This window comes from Tupaia chinensis, unplaced genomic scaffold (genome assembly GCF_000334495.1).
Source record: "Tupaia chinensis unplaced genomic scaffold, TupChi_1.0 Scaffold000355_1, whole genome shotgun sequence".
NCBI classification, from domain to species: Eukaryota; Metazoa; Chordata; class Mammalia; order Scandentia; family Tupaiidae; genus Tupaia; species Tupaia belangeri.
Window position 1 is genome coordinate 7225928 of NW_006159850.1, and position 13521 is coordinate 7239448.

Sequence of the window (13521 nt, forward strand, 5' to 3'; positions counted from 1 at the left end):
CTGTCTCTCTCTGTCTTTCTGGTGAGCGCACGTGCCCTATAGCAAAAACCTCTCAAAACACACACACATAGACACACACACACAATGCATGTTTGTTTTTAATTTGTGAGAGGGCAGAGAAGAGAGAGAGTGAGAAAGCACTCCCGTGGGGTGTGATCATGCTACAACCCATCCTCCTCCACCTCTCCTGGTTTTTGGGGCATTCACACATGTACATGTAAGCTGTGTTTTTTAAGCCCCTGGGTCTGAGGCATTGAACTGTGCAGTCGCCCATGTGGGATCCAGCTGCCTTAACCACCAGGCCATCAGCTCACCCTTATGAATATATTTTTAAGGAAAAAAATCAGTCATTCAAATGAAAATAGTAAATGCTACATATTTTAGTGTAAGCATATAATAATTTAGAATTAAAGGGCCAGTTTGAAGAAAGGAAAGGCCCCAAATTATTGTTTGTAGTATTCTTTTTGGGCAGATAATTTATTTAGCCAGCAAACAATTGACTAGAAGGTTCTTCTGTGAATAGGTTAAGAATGCTTTAGGGACCAGCAGTTGGCGTAATGGCTATGTCGCTGGACTCCCACGTAGTCAACCACGGTTTGAGTCCCGAACCCAGTGTTTTAAACTCACACTGGGCGCGTGTGCATGCGTGCCCAGGATCCTGAGAGGAGAATGGAGGAGAAGGGATTGTGGCATGGCCATCCCCTCTTGGGGGTGATTTCTCGCTTTCTATCTCTCTGTCTGGCGAGCGCATCCTATAGCAAAAAACCTCTCCAAAACAAACAAAAAAAAGAATGCTTTGTATTTGGCACCTCTTGGCTTAGGTAATTAATCAGGCACATGAAATGTCCCTCTAGAACCTTACTTTCCTTGATGCAGATGAGCTCGTTTCTCTGGATAAAGCCACTCTGAGCCCTGTCCCAAGGTGCACACATAATCGGCTCTCGACATCCAAATTGTCCTGTGAAAAGTGCAGTTCACACTGGGATTCTGAGTCACTAATAGGACTTTTTTTTTTTTTTTTTTGAGTTAAGTGTGTTTCAGTGTAGGTGTCAACAGCCTCTTGCTCCCTCATGGCAGTGGTCCCACCTAGGGTTTGCTCCCTCTAATCTTTTCCAAACCAAGCATGGGGAGCTCCATGTATCATTCCTCCTTCTGTTATTTTTGGGTATCTCATTAGTAAAACTTTTCCAAACTCCTGCTTTTCTTGAAACCTTAAAAACCAATTGGAAATCAAGCAGCACCCAACACAGGATTCCCACAGGGCCCAAGGTCACTTGTTGGGTGAGTCTGGGGCCAAGGCCTGGGGAGCCTGCTGTGGGCTAGGTGAGGGATCTGAGCGGTGGGAACTTTCCCCTCTCCCCAAGAGACAGAAGTAGACCTTACAGAGACATGAGGAGTGACACTTTTGAGGGGCAAGGGGAAGACTAAATCAGAATAAGGCCTAAATTTGGGCAGGTTTATAGCCTTTGGCTACTCTAAAAGACATTCCCGAGTTTTTAGCTTTATTCTTTTTATCCTGAATTTTAACCCTTGTTGTGAAGTGCACCAGTACCTCAAAGACTCTGCTATACCGTGACTTGAAATCAGAATTAAATTTGCTTCAGTCTCCTTTCTAGGTTCAGGAGTTTCCAGCCCAGAGAGACCATAGAAGCCCCAGTTCATCTCACTGTGGGCGCCCCCAGCTGGTCTAGCTGCGCAGCTGTAGGCCTCACATCAGGGGCTGTTCAGGAAGTCTGGGCTTGAGTAAGGTGTAGCCTTGTGCTGGAGTTTAGGGGATACTGATAAGCCAGGGAATAAAGAAAGGGGGCTTCTTTTTTTTTTTTTTTGGAGAGAGATTTTCACTGTAGGGTGCGTGCGCTCGCCAGACAGATAGAGACATAGAGACAGAAAGCGAGAAATCACCCCCCAGGGGGGATGGTCACGCCACAGTCCCTTCTCCTCCATTCTCCTCTCGGGATCTTGGGCACGCACACACACGCGCCCGGCATGAGTTTTAAGCCACCGGGTCTGGGACACGAACCGCGGTCGACTACGTGGGAGTCCAGCGACATAGCCATTACGCTAACTGCTGGTTCCCAAGAAAGGGGGCTTCCTGACCATTGGAAGACAAGGTTGGCCCCTGGTACCACAGGGACCACTGTCCTGCTGTTTGCCAGGCAAACTGGGGCTGCGGGAGCCAGAAGAGAATTCATCACCATGCTCTTGATTACCAAGCTAAATTCAGTTCTAATAGCCAGTAATGTGATAAACCATCGCTTTGGACTTTACAAGGTTTCATTCTTTCTGAGAATCCAAAGCCTATCCCCGGGCTTTATCTCTTTTTATCCTAAGCCTATGCATGACAATCTGGGATCATTTTTTTACTCCTTTGACACAGAAATTGATAGTAGAGGGACTGAATTCGGTCTAGCCAGCTTAGTGTCTATAGCCTGGATGTCTGAAGGCTCAAATGTATCTCACAGGCAGGCAACATTTGGAGTACTAGATAGAAAACATACAAAGCAGGAAGAACTGAAGAATGTCGTCTTTCTCAGAGATGGGGATAACTTTCAGACATAGCATGTGGTAAAGATAATCGGTCATATATGTTAAAGTCCAACAGAGATTTCTGTTTTTCCTGAGTGTCCTCATCAGATCAAATGTAGAGCTTGGTATTTCTCTCTAATGAATTGACTAGCTGTTCAAAATTGTATGGAAATACTGTAGGTGTGCATAGCTGTCATTTGGACTTTTAATGGGTTGTTACTCTAATTGCTAGAAGTTGCTTATGCTCACCAGAGAGAGACACACAGCCAGAGAGAAGTGAGAGAGAGTGAGAGAGCACCCTCCCCCAGTGGGTCATGGGCATGCCACAATCCCTTCTCCAGTTCTCCATCCCATCAGAATTTTGGGCACACGCACACACACGCACTCTTGGTGTGTTTTTCAAGCCGATGGCTAAGATTCCAACCATGGTCAGTCATGTGGGATCTGGCTTCTTTAACTGTGCTACAGGGCTGGCTCATTGGGTCTTTACTCTTTAACTGGCCTCAAAACTTACCTTTGTAACTTGTCAACCAAGGCTCTTTTCTTGGGTCCCTGTCAGTCAGTACATGAGCTATGATAATTCCTTGGCCTTTTCCTTCATCTTTAAAAAAAATTTTGTCAGAGGGCATGTGCACTCACTGGAGAGACAGAGAAATGGGGAAAAGTGAGAAAGCACCCCTCCCCGCTTTGGGAGATGGTCATGCTTCAATTCTTTCTCTTCCATTTCTTCCTTTTTTTGTGATTTTGGGCACACACACTCACATGCCTGGCATGTTTTTCAAGCCACTGGGTCTGGGATTCCAATAGGGCTGTTGGCCATGTGGGATCCAGCTGCCTTAACCATCAGGTCACTGGCTGTCCCCCTGTCCCCTCATTTTGTCTTTCCTGCATTCTACTGTACTGGTCTAATCACCATGGCTCTGTAGATTAATCTTGCAGTACTAGATGACTGTGGACTGATTATGTATCATCTTGAGGTAGCCTATGAAATTTACTTTTGGGGGCCAGCAGATGGAGTAGTGTAATCACTAGACTTCCATATGGCTGACTGTGGTTCAAATCCGGGACCCAGTGGCTTGAAACCGATGCCAGGCGTGTGTCCATGTGTGCCCAAAATTCTGGGAGAATAGAGAAGGGATTGCAGTGTGGCCATCGCCTCTGGGCAATGTTTTCTCACTTTCCCTTTCACTGTCTCTCTCTAGCGAGTGCACATGCCCTAAGGCAAAAACCTCTACGATTATTTATTTTTATTTTTTTACTTTTGAAGTTCCTTCTTCCAGATCAAAGCTACTGTTCAGTTACACAATACCTTCTTCCAGCCCATCAGATACTGGGAACTCACACACACCTGCTATGTTTCAGGTTGACCAGGCCCAGGCTTTAGGCCGTGGTCGCCTTTGAGAGCCAGCTTCTCTTGGGTGGAGCATTACTGCTGTGCTGGCCTCTGACTTTTAAACAGGAAAGCTATTGAGGATAGTTGTAATGGTTAAATAATCCTTTTGTGATCATTCAGATGAACTGCCTTTTGCCAAATTTGTATTGTAGCATGGGTTCTACATTTTTCCCAAGTCATCAAATTTCTTGTTACAGTGCAGAAGAAGGAAGATAAAGTAGGAGAGGAATCAGTGTTAAATTCAGTCCTAGGCAGCAACATGTTTGAGATGCAATCATAAAATCAAATAATGCATCTAGGACATGGAAAAAGCAGGGGTCACCAGACAGAGAGTAAAAAGCTACAAACAGCAAGCTGTGAGGTAAAGCCAAGCTTGGAACAAAGTCTTGTATATACCTACCAAGCTAATAAGCACACCTCTTTAGGCCAAAAAGTCTTTGTTCATGTTGAGGCAATAGATTGGGTTATTGGAAAAGTCATGACATATTTTTCTTGCAGCCTTATATCCTATAATATAAAGTACCAAAAGATAATGGAGGACCATAGCAGTAAGTTTCTCATAGGCTAACCCTCACTATTTTGGAATTTGTGAATTTGGAGCAAAGTTTTGTTACTTATTGGTAAGATGATATAAAATGCATTTTTCTTGAAATTTGTTGAATGAATATTAGTAAATATTAGTAGACTTCCAGCTCAAGTTCTATGTAGACAATGCCACTTTTATTCAGTTTGACCTTGCTCCTTTCAAACATGCTTATTTGTTATTCTTATTTTGAAACACGGTGCACATGTTAACATTTGAGAAAGCTGACAACTTGAGATCCCTTTCCGTTAGTTTTTCCTTTTTTTTTTTTTTCTGTTTTGCTATAGGGCATGTGTGTTCACCAGAGAGACAGAGTGTGAGTAAGAAAGTAGCCCCTGGGGGATGGCCATGCTGCAATCCCTTCTCTATTCTCTTCTTGGGATCTGGGCATGCATGCACATGTGCTAAGAGTGTTTTTCAAGCTGCCAGGTCCAGAACTTGAACCCTGAAGTCTGCCATGTGGGATTTAGCCGCCTTAACCACCATATCACCAGCTGGCCCTGTTTGTTCTTTAGCCTCTCTCCTAGCATATAAAATTAACGTATCAGTGTATCTGCTAATAAATACAATTCAAATAACTATGGAAATCTTTTGGATTTAAACATTGCAAAACAATGTCATCTTGGTCAAAAGAACATTTTACTGATCAATAGCCTGCTGAAGAAATTATATTAAAATTCCTGTCATTTAGCAGGAGTCATTTAGATGTCAGGAGTATGAAGGGGCATGTTGTTGTCTCCTATTGTCTAATCAGTGGCATTTCAATACACCTCAGATGATAACACAGATACCCACACAGAAGGAAAATAAAAGTGCATTATACTTTCCTTCAAAGGGCTATATCCCCAAATCCAAGGTTACATGTTCCATCTCTTCAAGGGCCTTCACAGGGCAGGTCTGGGTGGCACGGCTTTAAATATACCAGATATAAAGTGGTCTTTGGGGGGCCAGCAGATGGTGGAGTGGTTATGTCACTGGACATGACTGACTGCAGTTCGAGTTGACCTGGTGCCTTAAAACTCATGCCTGGTGTGTGTGCGCATGCTTGCCCAAGATGAAAATGGAGATGGGCCGGTGGCATGGCCATCACTCCCGGGGGATGATTTCTCACTTTCCCTCTCACTGCCTGTCTCTCCAGCGAGCACACGTGCCCTATGGCAGAAAAAAAGTGGCCTTTGGAGTCAGTGTTAGATAGCAGATTTTCATGAGATTTGGATTGGAATGAATACATCCTAAAATTGAAACCATAAAGGATTCAGTGAAAACAACTGTTTCTTGCCACTCTTAATATAAGAAGTTACTTCTCCACTTGATTGGATAATTATTTTCTTCAGATCAAAAGTAGCTTTAAACCTTATTCAGCATCTTTTGGATTCATCTGCAAGAATTTTTCTATTTTCCCTTTACTTCAGAAACACAGTTCCAGGCTGTTCTATCATTACTAACTGCAACACCTGAAAATGGATGATTCGAGAGAACGGAAGTTTAATCAACTCACAATCTGAGAGCAAAGGTCCAGGGGTTGAATCTGGGGAGGGTCTTCCTGCTGGTGGGTGAGATGGCAGACAGCGTCTGAGCCCATGTGTGTCTCATCTTTTTTTTTTTTTAAATATTAGTTTTATTTATTACCAAATTTGACCAGAGAGACACATACAGAGAGTGAGAAAGCAAGCTGCCAGGTCCAGGACTCAAATCACAATCAGCCATGTGAGTCCAGCACCTTAACAACAATGCCACCTGCTGGCCTTATGTCTTATCTCAGGGGTCCTATCCTAATCACTTCCCAAAGATCTCATAATTGGACCAAGTGTCCACACTCCCATAGTTACAAAAGCTCACCAGATGTTAATGTGAATTTTGGGGTACACAAGCCAACCATAGCACAGGCACTGATCTGCTTTCCTGCAAGTAGTCATGTTTGGCAAATGCACTAATTGGAACCAACTCATTGGCTAAATAAACACTTTAATAAATTAAAAAAAAAAAACCTGACATTTATAGTTTATCTATACTGAAATATAAATTGTGGCAATAAGTTGTCTTTTCTAGGAAAACTGTTAGCATATTTTTATGAACAAAGGGAAGACAATACTACAAACCACTGGGTCCAAGCTTTATGTTTTGTGACTTTCAGAAGATGAGTTTGAAAAGTTTAGGCAACATTAAGTCACATTATGAGTAGGTTGAAGAATTCACAAAAAGGTAGAATTCTAGCTTCTCTTTAATCATTGAATTTCGGCATTTACAAATAATCTTAGAACAATTCAAATAACTGAGGTTTTGGTGGCAAATAGTTCTCATACATGAATATTACATGCTTCATTTTTCTGTAAGTAACTATTGGCTGAATCAACAAAAGTCACTGAAACACATTTTCTTTATAGCTGCAGATCACTGCATTTATATTTACAAAGAGCCATAAGTAAACATGCATTTCTCCTTTACTAGGAGAAAATAAATATATACTTGGAACATTAAGGCAGTGATGATTCTAAAACACAATGGAATTCTAAGTTAAGGCTTTATGTTTATTTTGGAATCCACATTCATAGGCAATTGTGACCAAAGCCAACTTTCATCTACTTCGGCGGATGCGGTATTTGTGAGCAACAGTTCTGCCTCAGGTGTATGGGACGGGAATTGGTAACACCACCATCAATTTACTTTAATGAATCATTAGTTCCCTTCTTAGGTTTTACTTTGAGGGTTTAGCCTCTGGCAGAAGTGTGTCCCACAGAAAGAACAGGGTATTTTTTGGTAAACCCACAAAACATACAGGCTGCATTGACTTACTTGCCTAGAAGGTGGCTAACAATTAAGAATCCAGGATTTCCTAAATACAAAAACTCCAAAGCCCACCTGACTTGCCTCCCATCTTGAAACAAAATTCCTGATTATTGATGCAATAGATTTTTAACCATTTTCTTTGAAGCAAACTGTTCTGTGTTACTCTCTTTAAAGATAATAAAGCAACAAAACACAATGTATTTTAGATGCATCTACTCTAACTGCTCACCTTGAGGCAGATAATCCTCGCTAGGCCAATGTCTTTCCTTATTCAAGCAAGAGGTGATGAATGGAGTAGTCACCAGAAAGTAACTGTCGATTGCACTCTTGCCCTGTCAAGCTTAGTCGAAATCTAGGGGTGAGGGAGGTGTCCTTTTCTCTTTCCAGTTTTTCTTCTCTTTGAACATTAGAGTGGCAAGACTCACTTCAGCCTATGGGTGCACTTTGGGAAGCAGCTCTGGAGCCCGCTCTGGCCTGCCGTTGAGAGCATGGGCCACACCAGGATGAGCTCAGAGGCAGGATTCTACACCCCATGCACCCAGAGTCTGGGTGACTTACTCATTTAGAAGGATCACTATACTAAATGCTTTCTTTAGGCAGTAATTTTACAACAAACCCCTCATGAGGAAAGTGCTGTCCACTAATGCTGGTATCAACAGCTCACATAGGGAAGGGATGGCATGGAGCACACATGCAAACTGCTTTAAAAGTTAAAGATAGCTGTAGTTGTCCTTAGCGTCTTTGAATCAGAAGAGACGTCAGAGCGGATTAAGCTGCAGGCAGGAGGAGTCTCAAGCCACAGAAACACTACTGTTGAAATCTGATGGTGGCAGCAGGAAAGAGGAATTTCTAACACGCACTATCAAACATATTTTAGGGGCAATTTAAGTATGTTACACTTCAGCTAAAATGTTTTGGATATTTGAAAGGCTTGTACACTAGTTTTTGGTAGGCCTGGCTTCAGCTAAATGGCTATACAGGTTTCACAGCTGTTTTTTAAAGACAGAAAGACTAGTTGTGAAAGGGCAAATGTAGGCAACACCAAAACAGTATTTTCAGGTCAACATCTGATACTTTATAGTACGTTTACATTTATACACAAGTTTCCTGTTTACAAGTACAAAAGGCAAAGAACCAAGAAGAATCTAAGTAACCGCATCATCAACTACATTCAATTAATACTGTTGTCTCTGCTCCCCATTTTCTAAATCCAGAAGGAAATGTAAATGCTGCCCCACACAGACTCAGCTTTTAGAAGTTGGATACCGCGTGCAGTTCAGCACAGGTCTGGGTTTCTACAGAGCTGAACTGAGACTCCATCGTGTTCCAGGCCAGGTCGGCCAGTAGAAAGTCATCCATTGCTGTTTGAGTTTCATTGCTGGTGAAGAACAAGCTCCCCAGGGTTTCAAAGCCAGAACTCATGGTCTGTGTTTCTGTACTGTTGAGCTGAACTTTGCTTTCCAGAGCAGGTATGTTTTTAGCAGCAGTGATTCCATCGGTTTGGGTCTCTGTGTCAGATGAGTCAGTACTCATTGAGAAGCTGGAGTGTTTCAGGATACTCCCCAGAGGCAGATGAGGGCTACTGTCCAAAAAGAAGTTTAAGTCTGTCTGTGTCTGCGTGTCAAACATCTCAAGACCTAAAAAGTTCGAATTTCCCCGACACCCATAGGACTGAGCAGAGGTGTCTGCAAGGAGAAAGTCAGTTTGAGTCTCTATGTCCAGTGATTCTAAGACAGGCTCAGTGTTCATGGTGCTAAGTTCACTCTCTTCAGTTTGAGTCTGGATATTTGAGGCTGAAAAGAACTCTTCAATATCAAAATCTATTCCAGGATTCTGGGCTGGGCCAGATGGGAGCTGGGTGTCAGGTCCAGGATTTGTGTCAGATAAAAGACTACGATTATCTAATGTCTGACCAGGCAGATTACTTGACAAAATGTTTTCTAAATCGCTCAGTAAATCTATGGTTTGGGTCTGATTATCTGTCATGTTCTGTGAAGGAAGCATGCTATTTGGCGCACTGAAATTTATAATTGGTGCAGATTTTTCAATGTCTTGATGTAACGTCTTAGGGTCGTTTGGAGATAACAAACCATGAGTTACCGTCTCTTCTACCAAACTGTTGCCTATAATATTCTCTGTGGGAACACTATATGATGAATGGACACTCTCAAAAATGTCACCACACACCCCGGCCTGGTCCATCTGGGTGTGGCCGTCTGTTAGACATTGCATCCCAGTGGTCTGTGTTTCTCTGGAGATTCCACCTGACTGGAAACAAGGGGCTACAAATACATCAGTCTGAGCAGCTATGGATGAAGTTACCTTGGAGCTGGGCAAAAACGTCTGGGTGTGTACACTAATGGGGAGGGACACTTGAGAGTCAAATGACAGATCGGTCTGAGAACAAGACGACACAGAGGAATCGGAGCCAGCCCACGGCACAGAAGGGGTAAAGTTCTGAGAGGCGTAAGACAGATCTGTCTGCACGTTGATGGAAGAAATGCTGTTCTTCTGACATGTGTTTCCGATTTCTGGTAAAGGATGAGATGGAGTTTTACCCAAGTTCACTTGAACACCTGTGCTGACTGGCTCCACAGCAACAGGGTTTATAATTTTTGAGAGAGAAAGGCTCTCCTTAGGGGGGCAAGCCTCGGAGTCTAGGCCGAGGATCAAGGTTCCTACTGACAGGGGCAGTAAGTGCAGGGCACCTGTGGCAGAGCCCTGATCAACACCTAGCACCACAGGCTGGGCCGGGGAGTCAGCTGTAGGCACAAAGACAGGCACCGGAGAAAACTGCATAATGGGTAGCTTAACCAGAGCCACTTTGGGCTTTGGTAAAAGCAACTTTTGAGGGTATCTTGGAGGTGTTGTATGAGTTGGCTTTCTGACATTAGAGCCGCAAGAGTCTTCAAAAGAAGCTACTAGCTTGATTTCTGAAGTTCCCAGCTCTTGGGTATCTGCTCTAGGGGCTGGCTGGTGGCTCAATGATTCAATGGTCTTACTAGATAACTTCTGGTTTTGCAGGCAGTTTTCCATTTTCCTTTTTTTACTAGGTGGATCCCTGAAAACAATGACAACAAAAAGAGAGAAACAATTTTAAAATGCAGCTTTCTTCACCATGAATTGTATCTTCACTCATGCATAAATGCTATTTCCCACACCCACCGTATAGGTCAGATTCAAGCAGGGAAAGATGTCCCTACATTTGCAGTTGGATGTTCAAAAACATCCAAACAGGCATGAAGCAAGCATACATATTCTTTCTTTCTTTTTTTTTTTTTTTTTAAGCTCTAAGTACTAGAACTCAACTTATTGGGCTGTTGGAAAAGTCATGATGCATTTTTGCATAGAAAAATGTAGAAAAAAATGTATCATGACTTTTCCGACAACCCAACAGATATCTAAGTATAGGTAGCTAAAAGATTTATTTTAAATTTTTGCCAGAGAATGTATGCGCTCACCAGAGAGAGACAGAGAGAGGGAGAGGAAGATCCCCCCCATGGCAAATGATCATGCTGTAATCCCTTCTCCATTTCTCCCTCCTTTCAGGATTCTGGGTATGCATGCATGTGTGAATGGTGTGTTTCTCAAGCTGGCAGGTCCAGGATCCCATGGGATCCACCATGTAGGATCTGGTTTCCCTAACGAGTAGGCCATGAAGCCAGCCCCAGAAGCTGAGAAGATTTCTAAAATGCAGTTTTTATCATTTCTGAAGCAGGAAGCAATTATATCAAAATACAAATTGGACCTTTAAAATAAAGTATGTTTCATGACAAAACTTACTCTCCAGCAATTTAATACCCCTCTATTAGAAAATGCTGGAAGTTGAAATTTTTCAATGGGAATAATAAGGGACCTTTGAAGAGAGTTGGCAGAAAGAAAAAAGACTAACAGGGTCTAGATTTCAGCTCAGACATCGGTTCTTTGCCAGTTCTGCCGCCACTGCCAAAAACTCCCCTCTTCCTGCTGTGTGTTTGCTCCACCTTCCCATTTTCCTTCCCTGCACTGCCAGCTCTCCAGGAGTTTTACTTGACAGCTACTGACTTTCATGCCACCACTTCTCTCCCCTGACCTATGCTCTGCGGGGATCTCGTGGCCCGTTCGGTAGATGTGAGACTGCAGTGCCGTCCTGCTGGCATAGGGACAGCCACACGTGCACTGGAAGGTCTTGCCGCAGTCCTCTGCGTGCCTCCGCAGGTCCCACTCCGTGCCGTACGAGTTGCTGCACTTGCTGCACTTATGCTTCTTCTCAGCGTGCATTTTCATGAAGTGCTAGGAAGGACACAGGGACTGCAGTGAGAAACAGCAACATCCTCTAATGAACGATGAACTGACAGGTGTAAAATAGTGGTCCAAATGATAAGAAAGTAAAAGCTAGCAGAAGCAGGGAAAATGCAGTTTATCATAAGCCTTGTGTTCTCTTCTGTGAAAGTGGGGCGACTGCATTAAAATAAACACCTAGTACCCAGCTTTTAGGGTTTGATCTACAAGTAAGTTCCACAGACATAAAAATGTCTTTGAACGCTCTCCTCAGGACACCCTCCAGCAGACCCTCGGGGAAACAGTGCAGATGCCCAGCTCTTCTAGGCCCGAAGCACTTCTTTCCTGTCATTAAGCCCCTCTGTCCTCTTAAGAGAGCTGCTTCTCAAGTTTTCCTGGACTCACATGGCACTGCTCTCTGCCTTTGGAAGTGTAGAGATTCCCTGGAGGGCCACCAGCACGTGTTCTCATTCCTTGCTGAGGTGGTCTACTGCACTCCTCTCTGAGCTCACTTCTGGGCCCAATTCCTCCAGATCAAGCTGCACCACCTTCTACTGCATCACACCACACTCAGGTTTTCATGGCTGGGACAGAGACTTGGGTGTCTGTTCTCACAGTCAGCAGAATTTCTGCACAGTTTTTACTTATGCTCAGTAAGTAGTGAGAATGCACACCAGGTTTATACCAACTGTATTTCATCTTCAGAGAAATATACTCAAGACAAGTAAATTACCTGTTTTACGAGAGAAAATTGAGAAAATGGTCTGTCAGGGCCCCTAGGACATCCTTCAATTGGACAACAGTAGAATTTCGGTACAGTCTTCAAATCTTTTCTTATTGTTGGATTGACTATGCCATCCTGCAAAAGGAAAATTACTTTAATTATTTGAAGAAAAAAAAAAAAAGTACCACAGACTGGAGATGGAAACGGAATGATTGAAAACAGGCATAAGGGATCTTTTTAGAATAATGAAAATGTACTAAATAAGACTGTGATGGTTGTACAACTGTAAGTCTACTGAAAAAAAACTGAATTATTTACTTAAAATGAGTAAATTTTATAGTATATGAATTATAGCTCAATAAATCTTATTTTTTATCTATTAGCCCATAAAAACTGTATTATTTAAGATCTTACCTCCTTTAAAACTTTTTTTTTTTTTTTTTTTTAAATTTGCCGGAAGGCATGTGCAATTGCCAGAGAGAGACAGAGAGAGGGAGGAGAAGGAGAAAGCACCTCTCAACTGGGACATGGTCATATTGCAACTCCTTCTCCTCTATTTTTCCTTCCTGTTGTGATTTTTGGGCACTCACACAAATTCATTCTATGTGTTCTTCAAGCCACCAGGGCTAGGATTCAAATTGTGCAGTTAGCCATATGGGATTCGATCACTTAAGCACCAGGCCACAAAGCCAGTTCTAAAACTCTTGCTTCTAAACATAAAATCTTTGTCCTTATTAGAGCCAGCAGGTGGCATGGTGATTAAGGTGCTAGACTCCCACATGGCCAACCACAGTTCAAGTCCTGGACCTGGTGACTTGAAAGTCACATTGGGGGTTTGTGTGCACATCGCCAAAAATCCAAGGAAGAGAATAGAGGAGAGGCATGGCCATCTCCCGGGGGTGGTGGTGGGGGGTGATTTCTCACTTTCCCTTATACTGTCGCACTCTGCATTTCTCCACCAAGAGCATGAGAAACCTTTTAAAGGCAAAAACCTTAAAAAAAAAAAAAAATCTCTGCACTTCCTCAAGAATTGGGTACCACCTTTGGTCTTTGTTTTTTCCTTTAAATTGTTATAGGGTTATTGTCCTCACTGGTGAGATGGGGGAAAATTGGGGTGTGTGAGAGAGCATCCCTAAACCTCTGAGGAAACCTTTGTTTGTGACCCAGTACTACCTCACTCAGTAGCTAGTCAGCACTACTTTTACACTTTTACACGTAGTTTGATACAGGTATCATGCTGTTTGAAAT

General features: G+C 43.0%; 1 protein-coding gene across 1 annotated transcript; it reads right to left on the bottom strand.

Moving 5' to 3' along the window:
- Positions 1-6602: 6602 nt before the first annotated feature.
- On the bottom strand, positions 6603-12408 carry ATMIN (ATM interactor; the record flags this gene model as incomplete). Its single annotated transcript, XM_014589384.2, is given in 3 exon segments — positions 6603-10350; positions 11362-11561; positions 12283-12408. Coding segments are annotated over 3 exon segments (2136 nt in total), but the record flags the coding sequence as incomplete, so codon positions are not given.
- Positions 12409-13521: the final 1113 nt, after the last annotated feature.